We start from the raw sequence: 19,192 nt of genomic DNA on the forward strand, positions 1-19,192 counted from the left end.
CCCCCATGTCTGATGTGTTTTCGGTTCTTAGCTTTTTGCAGAAAACCACACCTTTAGGTCTTTAGGTTTAGGTCATGAATTAGCATGTGTCAGAACAAAAGAATCAAGGTCAAATAGGTGCCTGAAGTTTGGGTCATCATGTGACTGTTCTGCTTTGATCCCAAAGGTCTTTGAATCCTCTATAGTTAACCACGTTAATTTGTGCCTGTATTAAAGGCACAAAGAATATGAGGCTTGAAGACAAACCAGGCTTTTCAAGATTAAAGGAACAAAGCCAAAGCGGTCAGGTTCTAAAATGTAACTTACCTTAAAAAAGATACTGGGCCAAATTCATCCTTGTGTAGTTCCTCTGAAATCAATGAAGTTACAGTAGGGATGAAAGTAGCCCTACTATTTTATTGTTAGCCTTACACACAAAAGTTCTTTCTGTAGCTCTCCCGCAAACAATGTCTGATACAGCTTTAAGTTGCCTTCTCCTCAAGAACAAACTTAGAGCCTATACTCACTGAAGTCACTGAGGGTGTGTCTACACTGGAAGCTGGGGGTGTGACTCCCAGCTTGAAGAGACATACTCATACTAGCTCTCATTGAGCAAGTATGCTAAAAATAGAATGTAGATGCAGCCACACCCGCAGCAAGATAGCCTAGCTTTCCAGAATACATACCTAGGGCCTCCGACAGGCAAGTAGTCAGGGCAGCTAGTCCGTCCTGCTGCTCATACTCTACAGCCTCATTCTGGTTTTAGTGGCTAGCTGGTGTATGTCTCCTCGGGCTGGGAATCATACCTCTAGCTCCAAGTATAGACATATCCTGAGAGTTTTGCCATTAATTTCAGCGAGAGGCGAGGCTGAGCCTCTCAGGGCTTGATCCAGAGTCCACTGAAGTCAATGGAGACTCCATTGTAGGCTTTGGATCAGGCCCTTAGTGAGAGTTTTGAGTGCACAAGGAATGCAGGATCAGGCTGGACTGGTTGAATGAGATAGCACATGTCAGAGGGTTATTCAGACGCGAGCTAGGAATTTAATAATATTGCAGACTTGGTTTGGAGAGCTGGATCAGGCTGGTTACATGGGTCTACAATTTTTGAGAGGTCGTCTGCTTCAGAGAGAAAATGTGCTATTTATTATGTATTTTGATGTGCTGAATTCAAATATGACAATTACAAAGTTTTTACATTTTATGTCTATGTATATTGTGTAGATAGTAGAGTTTTTATCATAAATTGTAAACCTAGGTCTTTTCATGTGTTTATGGTTGCTTTACATGATAATATTTCACCTGTCCCGTTTACGTAACACTTTAAAAATCAGCAAAAGGGTTATATAAATAAAATTTATTAGGAAACAAAAGGCAAAAAACTATTATGTACATAGTTTAGTCCTATTCAGGGTCTACTTGGCACTTCTTGCCTTGTCTCTTGTATTCATTAAATGGAGCATCTTTTGTCACTGTCCAGCAATAGTCTGCAAGCATTGATGGGCTCCATTTGCCCTGATAGCGTTTCTCCATTGTTGCAATGTCCTGGTGAAATCGCTCGCCGTGCTCGTCACTCACTGCTCCGCAGTTCGGTGGGAAAAAAATCTAGATGAGAGTGCAAAAAATGTATCTTTAGTGACATGTTGCAACCAAGGCTTTTGTGTGCCTTGAGGAGGTTTTCCACCAACAACCTGTAGTTGTCTGCCTTGTTGTTTCTGAGAAAATTTATTGCCACTAACTGGAAGGCTTTCCATGCCGTCTTTTCCTTGCCACACAGTGCATGGTCAAATGCATCATCTCAAAGAAGTTCACGAATCTGAGGACCAACACCTTCCTTTATCTTAGTTTCACTTAACCTTGGAAATTTTCCACGGAGGTACTTGAAAGCTGCTTGTGTTTTGTCAATGGCCTTGACAAAGTTCTTCATGAGACCCAGCTTGATGTGTAAGGGTGGTAACAAAATCTTCCTTGATTCAACAAGTAGTGGATGCTGAACACTTTTCCTCCCAGGCTCCAATGACTGTCGGAGTGGCCAATCTTTCTTGATGTAGTGGGAATCTCTTGCACGACTATCCCATTCACAGAGAAAATAGCAGTATTTTGTGTATCCAGTCTGCAGACCAAGCAAGAGAGCAACAACCTTCAAATCACCACAAAGCTGCCACTGATGTCGGTCATAGTTTATGCACCTCAAAAGTTGTTTCATGTTGTCATAGGTTTCCTTCATATGGACTGCATGACCAACTGGAATTGATGGCAAAACATTGCCATTATGCAGTAAAACAGTTTTAAGACTCGTCTTCAATGAATCAATGAACAGTCTCCACTCATCTGGATCATGAACGATGTTTAGGGCTGCCATCACACCATCGATGTTGTTGCAGGCTACAAGATGACCTTCCATGAAGAAGAATGGGACAAGATCCTTTTGACGGTCACGGAACATGGAAACCCTAACATCACCTGCCAGGAGATTCCACTGCTGTAGTCTGGAGCCCAACAGCTCTGTCTTACTCTTGGGTAGTTCCAAATCCCTGACAAGGTCATTCAGTTCACCTTGTGTTATGAGGTGTGGTTCAGAGGAGGAGGATGGGGGAAAATGTGGGTCCTGTGACATTGATGGTTCAGGACCAGAAGTTTCATCCTCTTCCTCTTCCTCGTCTGACTCAAGTGAGAATGATTCTGCTGCATCGGGAACCAGCAGTCCTTCTCCGTGGGGTACTGGGCGTATAGCTGATGGAATGTTTGGATAATGCACAGTCCACTTTTTCTTCTTTGACATATCTTTCCCAACTGGAGGCACCATGCAGAAGTAACAATTGCTGGTATGATCTGTTGGCTCTCTCCAAATCATTGGCACTGCAAAAGGCATAGATTTCCTTTTCCTGTTCAACCACTGGCAAAGATTTGTTGCACAAGTGTTGCAGCATATGTGTGGGGCCCACCTCTTGTCCTGATCTCCCATTTTGCAGCCAAAATAAAGGTGATAGGCTTTCTTAACCATAGTGGTTATACTGCGCTTTTGTGATGCAAAAGTCACTTCACCACAAACATAGCAGAAGTTATCTGCACTGTTCACACAAGTTTGAGGCATCTCTGCTCACTTTGGCTAAACAGAAATGTGTCCCTTTGCAAAATCAAGCACTGACAAATAAGAGAGCATGACACTGTATGATTTCTAGAACTGATATAGGGCAATGTGTTCAGCAGAGTGATGTAAGCTTTGTTATGATTGCATCATCCATGACTTCTAGGAATAACATGATGCAATTCATATCATGTATGATGCAATACTAGCTTCAGATTGCATCATTCATTGTTTTGCCTAAAAAGCAAGTACTGTCCAAACCCAGTCATAGATTTATTCATAGATCCAGTCAAAGATGTATTTTAGTCATTTCTGGTTTAAATTGAGATCCCTTCCCTTTATCACTCACTTATCCTCCGCCATTCCCAAGTCAAGGGTCGTATATACTGACACAATAGCATATCTTGAAAACTAGAGCCAATCAACAATTTTAAGCATCATTTTCGTTCTCAGTGACCCAGAATTAGTAAAGTTTGACTACATTTATTTCAGAAGCATTTTGGCTGTAGAGCAGTGTTATGTGTCCCTGTATGGCTGGACAGCCTGTAAGGTTGGAACTTCTTTTTAACTTGCTGCTGCTTCATGCCTGCCTCTCTCTTTTGTGCCAGGATACTGCAGTGTGAGTGGTAAGCAATTGTTTTCAGACTTCTGCAACACTCAAACACAAAGACGAGTAAAGGGAAATTATTCATTGTCAGAGTTCTCTGACTTTTGTGGTTGAATGTTACAACTTGAAGGTGCTTACTTGTAATATTTTTATGTCATTTCCTTTTCTTATTGGAGTGTTTAAAAAAGAAAGAAGGGGGGAAGGTTATGGGAGGTCTGAGCATTTCTCTGACCACAGGTTTTTAAAACTTCTATAAAATTACTTTCTGGGTTCTTTTCCCAGTTTTTCCTGTGACCTTGGGCAATTCACTTAATCTCTGTGTGCCTCTGTTTCCCCTCCCACCCTTTGTCTTTTCCATGTAGATTGTAAGCACTGGAGGGCAGGGACAGTCCCTTATTATGTGTGTTGTAGAGCTCATAGCACAATGGGGCTCTAATCTCAGCTGGGATCTCGAGGTGCTACTGCAGTCGAAATAAAAGCTACAATAATCTGTTTGACAATGACGGTCTGTATTTTGGGAGCTTTGAAAGCTATTTCATGATCAAATAGGTGCTACAGAATACATCTGGTATGCGCTGTAAATACAGACCTGTAAGATAAAAAAAATTAGGAAAAAATGTATTGTACATGCGCAATAAGCAACTTGACATTTTCAGTTTTATGGTTGTAAGTTAAACCCAGAAGTAAGTGGCCTGAGGGCCAGCAGTATTTCTTTTTAACAAACTAACTAACAACGATACCTTTTCAATTGCAGCAGGAAAAAAAGCACCTGAGATTCTTTTTTTATTTTTTGTAGCTTCTCTCCCATTTATAAATGGGCAAATAAATGTTCCCGAACAAAGCAGTTTGCTTTTGGGTTGAGGTGCTCTCATGATAAATTTTGTTCTGGAACAAATTTCAGCAGCTGGGTAAGCCAAATTGAGGTATATAACTTTAAAAAATTAACACATCCTTAACTACAGCAGTATAAAGGGCTCCCCTACAATTAATATCAGGGTTTAGAAGACGATAATCCTGTTCTTAAAAAAACAGCAAAACCCTTTTTCCTTAGAGGGCTTTATTGAGTCATTTAAAAAGAAAACCTCTGCAATATCCTTTTTTTTTTCCAGTTTAACACCCAGTCAGTTTCAAGGTTAACATTTATTTGCCGTGAAAATAATTTCCTGGGTTATCATGTGATATTTAAAAATAATAATCCGATACTGATGGACTGCAAGCAGGCTAAAACATATGACAGTCTTCATGCTGTAATTCTTCAGCACAGAGAGAACCCTGCTAAATATGGCTGACTGAACATATATTGAATCATTTATATTGGCCACCATACAGTAAAGGACATTGCACAGTAGGAGCATTGCTATAGACTCCTTGGTAGCACACTTCATATGCAAAGAGAATTCACACTTTCCACTGGTGAAAAGTACGTTTTGCAAGGTTTGTTCTAAAATGCAAAGGAAAAAAAATCTTGTTGCTCAAGATGATACTGTGCCTTGGATTTTCTTTGTAGTTTTAAAAGATTTATAGCCGTTTGTGCAAAAGTGATGTCGAAAGAGGAAGGTATCCTGTATCCTCTTCTTATAGCTCACCAAGTCCTTTTGTGAAATATGACGTCTAGCACCTGAAGGTCATGGCAGCTTGCCATCAAAAATTAGCTTCTATTTCTGTTTCTTTTGTCTGGTGAACTGACCTGAGAAATCTCTCTGTTGGCTGCATTAATAAGGGCGGTGGGGGTAATAAAGATCTAAATATAGATGTAATTGTTTAGTGTATATTTCTCACTCTTCATTGTGTTTATTAAAATGAGAAAGACAGCAATGGTTAAAATAGAACTGAATTAATAGCTATGGTCACAAACAACATTTGGCTCTGCAGTTACTAAGTGGCATTCTCTTAGAATTAGAAATAATAAAACTTGCCCAATGCAGTGAGAAATGAAAGGATGTCAACCTAGTTAAGTGCCAAATTTGACCTCTCTGACTGAAATGATCATTATACCTTGGAGAATAACATACTATTCTTTATTTATTATTTATATTATGGTAGTGCCTAGACCTGTAGATTGACTATCTAGTTCTTTTAAAATCAGCATTCAATGGCTTATGTAAAAAAAAAAAATCACACTATTTTAATGTGAACACATGAAAACTCTGCAGCAACAGTTAACTGATATATTTTGCCTCTGTTTGCAACAGCAGTCTACAAAAACAGTTGCCAGTCACGCTTGGTTAGGTGATTACTTTTTTCCATCACGGCTGTTGATGGCATAGTTCTAACACGGTTTTCCTGTTGAGTGTGAACAAGGATGTTTTTAAAGAACTTCATTAGCCTTAACCATATTGTAGAGTATGGGTCAAATATTTCTCACTTGTGTAATGTCATTGACTTCAGTAGGACTATCTGCATGAAATATGATCAACAGGATTTGCCCCGTGCTCCTAAGTGGTCAACAGCAATACATCTGAACATAGTTGTAACATGATTTGCAACCTTCTTTCATGTAGCTGCAATCAGTGTTCTAACCGTAACCATATCTGTAAATATTTTCAAACATAATTGTGAGCTGTTGCATGGTTAAGACACAACAAATGCTATTCGCAGAGCCATTCGCCAGGCACATGCTAGCTGATGGAGCTGATATATACACATGGAGAAATACTCAACAGGAGGTCATGTTGGCTTTTGTTCTGCTATATTAGAAATGCATTAAAAATTCTAAGTGAGATGGACAAAATTGACAGGGAAAGAAATTTCCTTGTGGATTTGTTGAATGAAAAAGGGGGGGAGGGGACAATAAAAACTAAACACACATTGACGTGTCCCTTTAAATGAAGAAGTATTTAATTGTTACATATTGTCAGGTTTATCACAAAGTGTGAACAATTTATTGCACTCTTTATGACTGAGAATTCCAGGGGGAACCTAAAAGATGTTAAGCACCCATCTCCCACTGAAATGCAATAGGACTTGAGTGCCTAACTCCCTTTGGCTAATTTGAAAACCCCAGCCTATTTACATCATTATTCTCATATGAACATAGACTGAAAGGCTACTTTGAATTCGGAAGATACTCAACGTTGCATGCTACTCTCAAAGGAAGGGCCAACATTTCCAAATATGGGTTCACTTCAGTGAGAACTGTGGCTATTCAGCAGCTACCATATGAAAATAAGGTCATTTACTTAGGGACTTGATTGTGGATAGAGGTGTCTGATGTTAGGCATCCATGTTTGCAAATTTTGAAATTCCATTACAACAGCTACCTCCCCACATTGATAAGGTCACATGATGTGTTGTTCCTCCTATGTTACCCTGCTCTAAGGCCATTCTTTTTTTAAATAGAAGAGGAGTGAGAGCTATCCACTAGACTTCACTGGAGCTCACATGCACTTACTTCATTAGGATTGTTATCTGAAGGACAACTCCAAAGAAAACCTTGGAGCCAGGTCCTCAGCTGGTGTAGCTTCATTGACTTCAGTGGAGCTACACCAATTTACGCCAGCTAAGAACCTGACCCTTGACATTTAATTCTGATTTTAAGTTTCCTTTAGGCTCTTGTAACCTTGTAAACCTCTCAGGTAATTGTTGCTTACAGAGTCTAGAACTAAACGCATGATTCTAAGGCATATTTTGTCATGGAGATAAAGTGATTATTGTATGCTTTTGTAAAGCTAAGTTCCTCTTAGCTAGTTCATTCTGTATAGTCTCTTCTTATAGCAGTCTTAGTTCTATATTAAGTTTTTTGCTGCTGCTGCTGCTGCCATTATCTATCTAGCTCTCCGTCCATCCATCTGAAAGCAATCACTTGGCAAGCACTCTGGGAAACCATATTCCATGGGTTAATTTATATTGGAAAATGTCCCATGTGTTATTTTTAGTAAACGGACATAGAAAATGAACCATATAATTAATTCATGCTAATATGTGTGTGTATAGATATATCGATGTAATATTAATATATAATTTTTTTATCATTTTTAAACTAGAAAATGACAGATGGAGAGATCTCAGCAGGAAGTATCCACTTCAAATTGAGCAACCTAGTACCATCATCTGGGACTGTCTGCCTGATAAAAGTGAAGATGGCTCAATATGGCACAGAGAGGCAGCTAACACTTGTTCAGTGACCAACTTGATCAAAGACCTCAGTCTTAGTGACCATAATGGCAACCCATCAGCACCTCCCAGCAAACGCCAGTGTAGGTCACTTTCTTTTTCTGATGAAATGTCTAGCTGCAGGACATCATGGAGGCCTTTAGGGTCAAAGGTCTGGACTCCTGTAGAAAAGAGACGGTGTTATAGTGGGGGAAGTGTCCAGCGCTACTCCAATGGCATCACCACCATGCAGCGGAGTTCAAGTTTCAGCCTTCCTTCAAGATCAAACATGCTTTCCTCATCATATGACCAGTCTGGATTTAGCAACAAATTTGGATGTCAGCCATGCCAAGGGCTGAGGAAGTCAACCACCTGTGGGCAGGCAGGTGACATCTGGGGTTATGATCACAATTCTGTAGATGGTAACCGGGTGGACATGCAGAGGTCCCTTTCCTGTTCACATGATCAGTTTTCCTCTTCAGAATATTGTGCACCCTCAGCAAACAGCACACCTGCCTCAACACCAGAGCTGATGAGACGCTCCAACGGGCTGTCGCGAAGCCGATCGCAGCCATGTGTCCTTAATGATAAGAAGGTTGGAGTTAAACGACGACGGCCTGAGGAGGTTCAGGAACAAAGACCTTCATTGGACCTTGCCAAGATGACCCAGGTAAGACATACTTACGTTCCTAATAGGCAAACATGGGTCGCACAGACATTTTCAGAACATAATTGAACATTTATGTGTGGACAGAACACAACACTAAACAGGCAGCACCAACATGGGGTTATTTTTCAGTCAACAGAAGCCTGAATTTTAATTGTTTCCATTTGGGTTAAAATCCATTTTCTTCTGACTCCGCTGTATTAATCTGCATTAAATAGATGTGATTGTTATGGATAAGTTTGTTCCTTTTGTTAGAGAAGAAAACTTATTCCTGTTCAGCTGGATTTGTAGGATTATTCTTTTAAAACCTTCCTTCTTTGTTTTCCTGCATGCTGAGGCCTGTAGCACACCACACCAATATTTCCTCATAGTATGTATTTCTATCAGAAATAATTTTTAAAGTAGAATTTGTATAGGAAATGTTTAGAGAAGAGGAGCTTTGAGAGCATGCAGGAGGAAGTGAAGGCAACGTCCAGGGTATTCAGCACTAACTTTATTACTAGTTGAATTTTCACTGGTAGGGACTATACGGGCTATTAGCGGGAACTTCAAGCAGTCTTGACTCCTGTAATTTTCCACTCTGGAGATGTTATCAAGTTTAATATTCAGGTGCAAACATAGGGCAAAATTTTTTTCCTCAATATGCAGTGCGAATCTACAGTGCAGATAAGAGATTTGAAGTGCATATCTGAGAGGATTTTGCTCCATAGCCCTCAACCTTCAAGACCCAATTACGTGATATTGGCCTTTAAAAATGTGTGAAAAAGAGTCAAAATGAAAGGCTATATCAAAGAACAGCACTAGCAGCAATTTCATTTTGCATGTATAAAGTTTTCCATAACCACAGTTTTATGATTCAGCGTTTCTAATGCCAATCATTTACAATAATAAACTCTGTGATAACACCAGCTTTGTGTGGTACAGAGATAAATTTGGGTCTAAAGATCCCATGGCTCTTTTTGCAAGAGTAATGACTTCTGATGTTATAAATACATTTTTTTTCTTTTAGAATAATGTGATCTTTTATGACATTTTATGCTTATATGGTTCAATGGTTGCTTGAATGAGTTCATTTGTGTTTGAGGAAGTGACTAGTCTGTCCTCTTCCAAAGAAGCTTAAATGATAAAAAGGGACAGAAACAGTGTTCTTGGGTGATGCACTGTGATCTCCATTTGATAAACTGCGTCAGTTACATTTAACACGCTTAGCTTATTTTATTAGCTAATAAGCTGGATAGGTAGTAAAAGCAGCTTACACATGTTGTTATATTTTATTAGCCACAAGTTGAAATAACACAACTAGCATCACTGAAGTCCTTGTCATTTCCTGGCATTGGCAGAAACATTTTAAAAATACATACAGTAGTTCCTTATATTTGTGCCCACATATATAGGATACTTCATATGCTCCAGACTGGTCTCCAGGAAAGTGGTGGTGGAGGTTGTAGGAAGAGGTCAAAGGGGCAGCTGTGAATTAAAACACTTCTGCTGATGGCTCTGTGTTCATCAACAAGTCTCTAGGTACATTAAACATACCTAAAAGTGGACAGCAGGGGATTTATAATCCCTTCAGGGAGAAGTGGATGCTGTGTGATTTGGAATAATTCTGGGGATTTATATTGCCTGAAAGATACCGGGCTGGCTTGTGCAACCTTTGCATTGGTGAGGCAAGTAGTAATGTCACTGGCTTCAACAGCAGTACTCACATGAGTGCGTGCTCACCGCCATGGGGAAGGGTTGCACAGTCTGGTTCTAAATAAAGGTTGAGGCAAATTTGTAAAGGAGTGGAGAAGACGGCACGATCGCTGTGCAATTGAAGAAGCTTTTCCCTGGCACTACAGTCTCTCTCTCTCTCTCTCTCTCTCTTTTTTTTAGAAAAAGCAAAACAGTGGCCAGCCATGCTACCTTGTGGCCACGCAGTCAGCTGCCTTCCAAGCATGGTCCTTGAACCCAACCTCTCACTCTCAGGCAGGGGCATGTTCAGGAATTTAAATTTGACCCCTTTAGGAGGGGCACCCAGGAGCTCACACCCCTCCTGCCCTGCCCGGCCCTGGCAGGAACTCTCTCTACCCTCCCCACAGCCCTTGCCCTTGCAGGAGCTCGCTCTTCCCTGCCTCTGTCACCCTGGGGCCGGAGAAGTTCTGTGCCCCTGATGATTATTGGGGGTGTGTGTGCCCCTGCTTGTCCCCCCTTGTGCACACCCCTGCTCTCAGGTGGTGGTGCTAAAGGGTGCTGCAGAGGCCACGAGGGAGGAAGCCCTTTACGTTACTATGCAGAGAACCCTGGGCTGTTTGCAGAACACTGTTGTTAGGGTTCAGAGAGGGCCCTGCGAGCTGGCACAGACAAGGTACCATGCCAAACAAGAGGCCTCGAAGGCAAAGGAATAATGTGCAGACGATTAGGGGTGGGGAGCCATAGGACTTGGGAGCACATTCTCCAAACCAGCTGAGTAACCACAGCCCGGAAAATGGATCCCACATTGGGAAGAATCCATTTTTCAGTTATCTTTTACTTAGTCCCTTTGTGCCAAATAGAAGACTAAATTCCCATTCCTTTTGCAGCAGCTTCTTGTTTAAGTTCAACTTCAGCCCCAGCTGCCTCTATTTCTGAGTGACGGTAAATGACACACTGGTTTGGGTTGATGGAGAGGTTTAAATCTGCCTCCAGTGACAAAGACCTTTCAGATCTTCAGGGGCCCAAGAGTCCAGGGTCCGTGAATGGGTAATGTGTGATATTCATTTTAAAAGAATGCAAACAAAAGTTAAGTCATGAACTGCAAGGGAAGGAGACTATTAAAAAAATTAAAGTCCCTTTTTGTAAAATGTACCTGTGCCCAGTGAAACAAACCAACCATAATATTCAGTATCCACTCTCAGCTGAGTTCCCTCCTGTCTGTGTCATGATTATGCCCCTAGCTGCTCTCTCGGTATTTAAACCTATGTGAAGCTGAAGGTATTTTGTGTGCCCAAAACATTTTGGATTTCAGGTCTGAAGAACAAAATAATAGCAAAAAAAGAAAAGCAATGAACTGTAATGCTACACCCCTGGCTGTGTGGCTATAGTATTCTGAGCACAGTTTTCACACACTAAAGATTTCTCTCTTCTGACTTTGGTTCCCACGATGGACCCAAGCTCAAGCGGTACGTACAGTCTATCTGACAATAACTAATACTGAAAAGTGCAGTGTTCCTGCAGCTTGCAGGAGTTTGCAGGTTCCTGCTATGCAGGACAATACTGTACAATAGAAATCCTCTGCAGGAATGGGTAACTGCATCTTTATGACCGCATGACCCCCTCGCCCTCACCTAGTTTGGTTTCTTGTGTGATCTTACCATCTGGGATGGAGTGAACTAAGTAAATTCATCCCAAATAATTATCAAAGTAATGAAAAGCCCAACATTTTGGAATGATACAAGGACCCATTCAAGAAATGTAGCCTCTATGTAATTGTAATTATAACCACGCTGTTTCACAGCAGAAGTTGTTTTAAAGCAGTGCAAGGAATCGGTCACATTCCTCTGATTCACATACAAAGTGGTTTCATTTAGAGTTCACAAACAGCTCTTCGCTATAAAAATACCCTATGAAACGGCTTTGACCTATTGCTTTCTGTGTTTAGTTGCAGGACCCTGAAAAATGACACAATATGCGCTACAGTAGGGCAGGGCTTAAACCAATCATTTATTTTTGCAGCTCCAAAAGCATGATCAGTATTTTTCTTCTTGCCACCACGATGGTGACTGTATGTTTCTTTGGCTCCATTAGTAACATGTTCATTGAAAAAAAGGTCACACAGGACTGTGTTTCGGCTTTTGAAATTGTGACGATAATGCAGTGATGCCCACTGACAGGAGATACAGGAGAAAGGAGGAGGAAGGATGCTTCTGCGGATAAGGCGCTGGACTGAGTCAGGAGAGATGCGCTCTCTTTTCCAGTTCTGGAAGTCTGTGTGTGACCACAGGGAAACAACTTCACCTTTCTTGGCCCATATTTCCATAAAGGGAGATTGTGCGACCAAATTCAGCAATATTTGGGAAGCGCAGTGAGATTCTTGGGATAAAAAGCGTTAAAGAGATGCAGAGTATATCACATAAGAAAAAATCTGCTTACAAGGAGCCATGCTTTAGGCCGGTTTTTGCATCCTGGCTTGTTTTGTGTCTGGGTAACTTGCCATGCCGCATTTGCACAGCATCTAACCCTTGGCCTGTTCCGTGCTAGATAGGTTCTTCTACGGCACTCATCACAGATGATAAAATGGATATGCACACAAACCTCAGTGCTGTATGCATACATGGGCTGGGCTTGCAAAGCTACCTGATGACATTTTGCTTGTTTTATCCAATGACTTGTGTACGCAAAGTTGGGCATACCCCAAATGCCCCATCAGCAACCTCAAAAGGGGGGGTGGAGGGTACTTAGTTTGCGGTAGGAGGTGCTTGAGACTTTTCAGAATCAGACCCAAATGGAGAGACAGTGCCCCTGGATGCCAAACCATTCCATATCCCTCCCTGTTACAACTGCATTTGTTGCAAGAACAGCTGTTGAATGAATAGAATGAATAAAAGAAATGTTAGTATTTTTAGTCCTTAAGTTATTCTGAGAGTCTGCACAAAGGCCTCTAAACTTTCCTCCATCTTCAGCAGGATTTTGGACACTGTGGGAAATGGGGAAAATGATCTGTACAAATCCTGGGGAAGGGGCAGGGACGGAAGGGGGTTGCAGGAAGAGAAGAGGTCAGAATCGGGCAGACCCTGACCACCAGGAGCTATCACTAGTTTGCAGTTTCAGCCCATTGGACATTACAGTAGAACCCAGGATCAGTCAGTGCCATATTTGGCAGTTTGAAAACTACAGAGGGAAACAGATATAAGAATCAAATATCTTAGTCAATGCTTCTTTTTAATTGATATTCTCACTGCAGTTTTCTCAGTGTAATGGCCTGGGCTCTTTTTGTTTGCTTGAGTCTGTACATATGGAAAGTAAGTTGAATTCTTTCTAAATATCAGGACGAGAGAGAGTAGAAATTGAAAGTGTAACTGATTGCTCCAGCCTACACAGTGAGCCCTGGAACAGCTGCTTGGCTACGCTTTAATACTATGTTAGTAATTGTTGATGGGGCCTGTGTGTGCTAAACAGGGGCGTGCTGTAAAAACAGGAAAGTAGAGAATAAGTCATCTGTCTTGGCTCATCATTTTGTATTAAAATGTGTTAGGCTGCTAGGAAAAGTAAGAGAATCATTGAGCTGTAGGTCTCTGTGTGTGCTGTGCCGTTTGCTGTGGCTTTATGAATTACTCTGCCGTAAGCTGTCGGCGCTGTTATTGCACAAGTAATCTTCCTAAGGTCATGGTGACTGTGAGCTCTGCAGCTTCGATCTCACGTTAAAAAAAATTAATGAGTTTATCTTTGAAAATGCCAATGAAGCAATTTTTTTCTAAGGCTCCTTGCAATTTTCTTCTCTTTAATTGTTGGCCATTTGCAACTGAAGATTCCTAAGAGGCAACAGCCACTGAAAAAGGGAAAAGTAGTATGGCAGATTATATTGTGTCTTCCTTATACAGGGTAAAGAAAGAAATCCTGCTTCCTATGCAAGTGTTAAAATGTAGCTCTAGTCCACCCTTACTGCTGAAGCAGTCTGGAGACCAAAGACATTTGGGAAATTGCTTTGGAGAGAGGAGACTTAGTGCCTGGCCCAATGAAGCCAATGGGCATCCTTCTCTTGGCTCAGCTCATACACAAGTGCTCAAGGAAAGGCTGCAGAGCGCAGGCCCAGGTTCTCGGAGAGAATGTAGGGAACTTCATACTGGAAGGAAGGGAGGATGGTCTTGTGGTTTAGATGCTGGGCAGAGGAGCAGGAGAGCTGGCTTCCATTCCCAGCTTTGTTGCAAACTTCCTGTGTGATTGTGGGCGAGTTACTGAATTATTTTCTGACTCACTCCTCCGTAAAACAAGTATAAAACTTTCCTACCTCACAGGGTGTTGTGAGGAGAAGTCCGTTAGCATTTGAGAGGTGCTCAGATGTGACCAGTGATGAGGGCTGTTGAAGTCGATAGATCGCTATTTGAGAGTCAGAGGAGGGATGTGGTGGAGAAAGGGGGACTCCATACGCAGTCACTACTGGGCTGAGGTTGTAGGCCAAACTGTTGCTTTCCTATTTGATTGCTGGTGATACAAGGCCAGTTTATTTAGTTGTAAATACTTCACTCTGAAAGCTTTTGGGAATAAGAGCTGGGAGGAGGAACACAGACCCTGAAAGACTGTTTTTGTGGCTTTTCTTCCAGTTGACCCACCCCATCAGCCGACATCCTGTAATACAAATGCTTCTTAGTTTTTAAATCAGTGCCTAATAGGTATTTAGAAAAGGCAGCAGTTAATACAGATCATTTATCTCAAAACCTTCCAGTCAGCTCCTGTTACTCTATAGAGGTTTCTCTCAGCTGCCGGAGGCTCTGCAGGCATGGCTGAAGTCTTCCAACTTGGCTCTGTTGTTTCTCTGAGGATTTAAACTACTACATTTTTTTGAACCTGAAGCTAGGATTATATACTGCATCCTTTAACCCAGTTCTTCAGGTTTATTTCAGTTTTAGCAAAGCACAAAATACAAACAAGAAGGACCTTGGCTGCCAAATCTCCCAGTTTCTCCAACCTCTGGTGGCTGTCTCTCCCCTTTCCTCTGTAGGAGGGACTTCTACTTCCCCTACTGGAGCCTGTAAATAATGTGTAATATTCCCATCACAGACTGGCAACAGGGTTTGACCATAGACTGTCACTACTGCAGCACAAACCTTTACCGTTTGTGCTAAGCAAAACTTCCATTAACTTCAGCGGGTCCAAGATTTCACTGTAGGTCTCTTTGGTGGAAGCGGTAGTAGGCTGCTATTCTGTCAATCAGCCGAAGCATAACACACAGTGCAAAATGGGTTACAAATGCGTCTCTTGTGCTGATGGGAATGGATGGATCATCATAGCTTCCCCATTGAGAAAAATTAGAAGATAAATCAGCATAAAATCACTTTTATTGCAATTCTTTGTGCCATTCACAGCTATTGCACTAACTGAATTGCTCTTCCAGATGAAAGATGCATGTGAGGCAGCAACTCCAATGCCCCAGTCTGTATAGTGCAGTGATTCTCAACCTTTCCAGACTACTGTACCCCTTGCAGGAGTCTGATTTGTCTTGCGTACCCCCAAGTTTCACCTTATTTAAAAACTACTTTCTTACAAAATCAGACATAAAAATACAAAAGTGTCACAGTACACTATTACTGAAAAATTGCTTATTTTCTCATTTTTACCATGTAATTATAAAATAAATCAATTGGAATATAAATATTGTACTTACATTTCAGTGTATAGTTTATAAAACAGTATAAACAAATCGTTGTCTGTATGAAATTTTAGTTTGTACAGTACTGACTTCGCTAGTGCTTTTTATGTAGCCTGTTGTAAAAGTAGGCAAATATCTAGATGAGTTGATGTACCCCCAGAAGACCTCTGTGTACCCCCAGGGGTATGTGTACCCCTGGTTGAGAACCACTGGTAAAGTGCACATTTTATTCAGGGGGCTCCAAAGGAGTTGCAGGAGGATTTTGAAGGACAGTCCAGCAGCCACAAGAGAGCACTCAGAGATACTTGCAAACCATCTTCACTTAATGCATGCATGGGATAGATACGGCAACTTAGAGTGCCCCACCTAAAATGTTAACCTAGAGCCACCACTGCTTCCATCCAGTCTGACCTGTTCAGAGTGATGGAACATGCCAAATGGGTGTTGTCAAGGCTGAATCCCCACTTTGAACTTTAGGGTACAAATGTAGGGGCCTGCATGAAAACTTCTAAGCTTAACTACCAGCTTAGCTCTGGTTCTGCTGCCACCATTTCAAGGCTAATTTCCTTTTCTGGGAAGCCTTGAAAAACCTTCACCAATTCCCTGGTGAATACAGATCCAAACCCCTTGGATTTTAAAACAAGGAGAAATTAACCATTCCCCCTCCTTCCTCCCACCAACTCCTGGTGAATACAGATCCAACCCCCTTGGATCTAAAACAAGGAGAAATTAACCATTCCCCTCCTTCCTCCCACCAACTCCTGGTGAATTAAGATCCAAACCCCCTTGGATCTAAAACAAGGAGAAATTAACCATTCCCCTCCTTCCTCCCACCAACTCCTGGTGAATCAAGATCCAAACCCCTTGGATCTTAAACAAGGAAAAATCAATTAGGTTCTTAAAAAGAAGGTTTTTAATTAAAGAAAAAGGTAAAAATCATCTCTGTAAAATTAGTATGGAAATTAACCTTACAGACTTAAAGAGCTCAGTGGACTCCCCTCTAGTCTCAGGTTCAAAGTACAGCAAACAAAGATAAACACTCTAGTAAAAGGTACATTTACAAGTTGAGAAAACAAAGGAAAACTAACACGCCTTGCCTGGCTATTTACTTACAAGTTTGAAATAGGAGAGACTTGTTTAGAAAGATGTGGAGAACCTGGATTGATGTCTGGTCCCTCTCAGTCCCGAGAACGAACACACTCCCAAACAAAGAACACAAACAAAAGCCCCCCCCCCGCAAGATTTGAAAGTATCTTGTCCCCTTATTGGTCCTTTAGGTCAGATGCCAGCCAGGTTACCTGAGCTTCTTAACCCTTTACAGGGAAAAGGATTTTGGAGTCTCTGGCCAGGAGGGATTTATAGTACTGTACACAGGACAGCTATTACCCTTCCCTTTATAGTTATGACAGGGACACTTAGGGGTCTGGGGCAAAATCAGTAATTGGTCCTGCTAGTGAAGGCAGGGGGCTGTACTCCATGACCTTTTAAGGTCCCTTTCAGTTCTAGGAAATAGGNGAAATTAACCATTCCCCTCCTTCCTCCCACCAACTCCTGGTGAATCAAGATCCAAAACCCCTTTGGATCTAAAACAAGGAAAAAATCAATCAGGTTCTTAAAAAGAAGGTTTTTAATTAAAGAAAAAGGTAAAAATCATCTCTGTAAAATCAGTATGGAAATTAACCTTACAGGGTAATCAAACTTAAAGAGCTCAGAGGACTCCCCTCTAGTCTCAGGTTCAAAGTACAGCAAACAAAGATAAACACTCTAGTAAAAGGTACATTTACAAGTTGAGAAAACAAAGGAAAACTAACACGCCTTGCCTGGCTATTTACTTACAAGTTTGAAATAGGAGAGACTTGTTTAGAAAGATGTGGAGAACCTGGATTGATGTCTGGTCCCTCTCAGTCCCCGAGAACGAACACCGTCCCAAAACAAAGAACACAAACAAAAGCCTTCCCCCCCCAAGATTTGAAAGTATCTTGTCCCCTTATTGGTCCTTTAGGTCAGATGCCAGCCAGGTTACCTGAGCTTCTTAACCCTTTACAGGGAAAAGGATTTTGGAGTCTCTGGCCAGGAGGGATTTTATAGTACTGTACACAGGACAGCTGTTACCCTTCCCTTTATAGTTATGACAGGTGTAGAGGTTTGAGGGTGCATGGAGGAAGATGTGGAACATGCATGACTCCTGCAGGGATGCCCTCCCTTGCTCACCAATACGGAGATAAAGAAAGAAAAGCCGCAATGCTTTTCTAGCACTGAAATGCTTTCAGATTAAAAATGTATGTGGGAGGAACCCTGGATCCATGCTAGTTTAGATATTATAAACCTCCAGCAAGTTTAACTCTTTACTTCCTACAGAGGAGCAGTAAGTGCCTTTTTGTTCTTGCAGCTGCAGCAGCAAGCATTGACAGAGTTTTCCTTCCTCACTTTCTGTTTTGCAGCATTGCTCTAACCCCTGACATTATACAGTCCGGGACACTAAAGGCGCAGTAGCACAAGAGCTCGGTTTGTTACAGTACTGCACTTGGCAATGAAGTGTAGGCCACAGCCATTAAGGCAAACGAGGCGGTTGCCTAGGGCGCCAAGATTTGGGGGCGCCAAAAAGCAGTGCCCCCAATTTTATTTACAGCGTTCCTGGGCTGGGCTGGGCTGCCTGTGGTGCGCTGACACGTGCGGCTCAGACTTCCTCTCCCAGTGCAGCGGCTGCTCCACTTCTCCCGCCTCCCAGGCTTGCGGCGCCAATCAGCTGTTTGGCGCTGCAAGCCTGGGAGGGGAGGAGAATTAGAGCGGGGGCGGCGTGCTTGGGGAGGAGGCGGAGCAGAGGTGAGCTGGGGTGGGGAGCTGCCGCACGGCTCCCCGAGGGGAGAGGAGCTGCCGCGGGGGACAGGGGGGGAGCTGCTGCAGGGCTGAGGGGGGGACGCAAGGTGGAAGTTTCGCCTCGGATGCGAAACTTCCTTGCACTGGCCCTGGTAGACCGTGGAACTGATGGCATCATCAGAAAGGACCGAGCCTCTCAGCTCTAATAAAAATGACACTACTTCTGATGACAGCATTGTGAAACAGGATGAGGAAAGGAGCTTTACTGTCTGTAGTTTCACTGTTGGTCCCGAAGAACATGAGCTCATGGGGACAAAATGGTGGACCTAACAGTCAGTCATATTTTTAAAGGCTACTTCAGATAGATCTCTGAGCCCAACCCAAATCCTCCATATCCAACTCTCAAGGCATTCCAAGTCTGAATTGTGTAGGGTTACCATACATCCTCTTTTTCCCGGACATGTCCGGCTTTTCGGCACTCAAACCCCCATCCGGGGGGAATTGCCAAAAAGCTGAACATGTCCGGGAAAATGGCAGCTCTGCTCCTCCCCTGACTCTTCGGCTCTGTTTAAGAGCCGGGCTGCCCGAGCGCTACCGGCTTTGGGCAGCCCCCATGCCTCC

The 19,192-nt window shown here is 42.3% G+C and overlaps 1 protein-coding gene across 2 annotated transcripts in view; it reads left to right on the forward strand.

Annotated features, from left to right (window-relative positions):
- Positions 1-19,192, forward strand: part of FAM53B (family with sequence similarity 53 member B) — a 135,354-nt gene that overhangs the window by 50,096 nt on the left and 66,066 nt on the right. For both annotated transcript variants that reach the window (XM_034775235.1, XM_034775234.1), the window contains exon 4: positions 7,655-8,433. In XM_034775235.1, coding sequence (XP_034631126.1) covers positions 7,655-8,433 — 779 coding nt within the window. The remainder of the gene's footprint in view (positions 1-7,654; positions 8,434-19,192) is intronic.

Source organism: Trachemys scripta, chromosome 7 (genome assembly GCF_013100865.1).
Source record: "Trachemys scripta elegans isolate TJP31775 chromosome 7, CAS_Tse_1.0, whole genome shotgun sequence".
Lineage (NCBI taxonomy): Eukaryota > Metazoa > Chordata > Testudines > Emydidae > Trachemys > Trachemys scripta.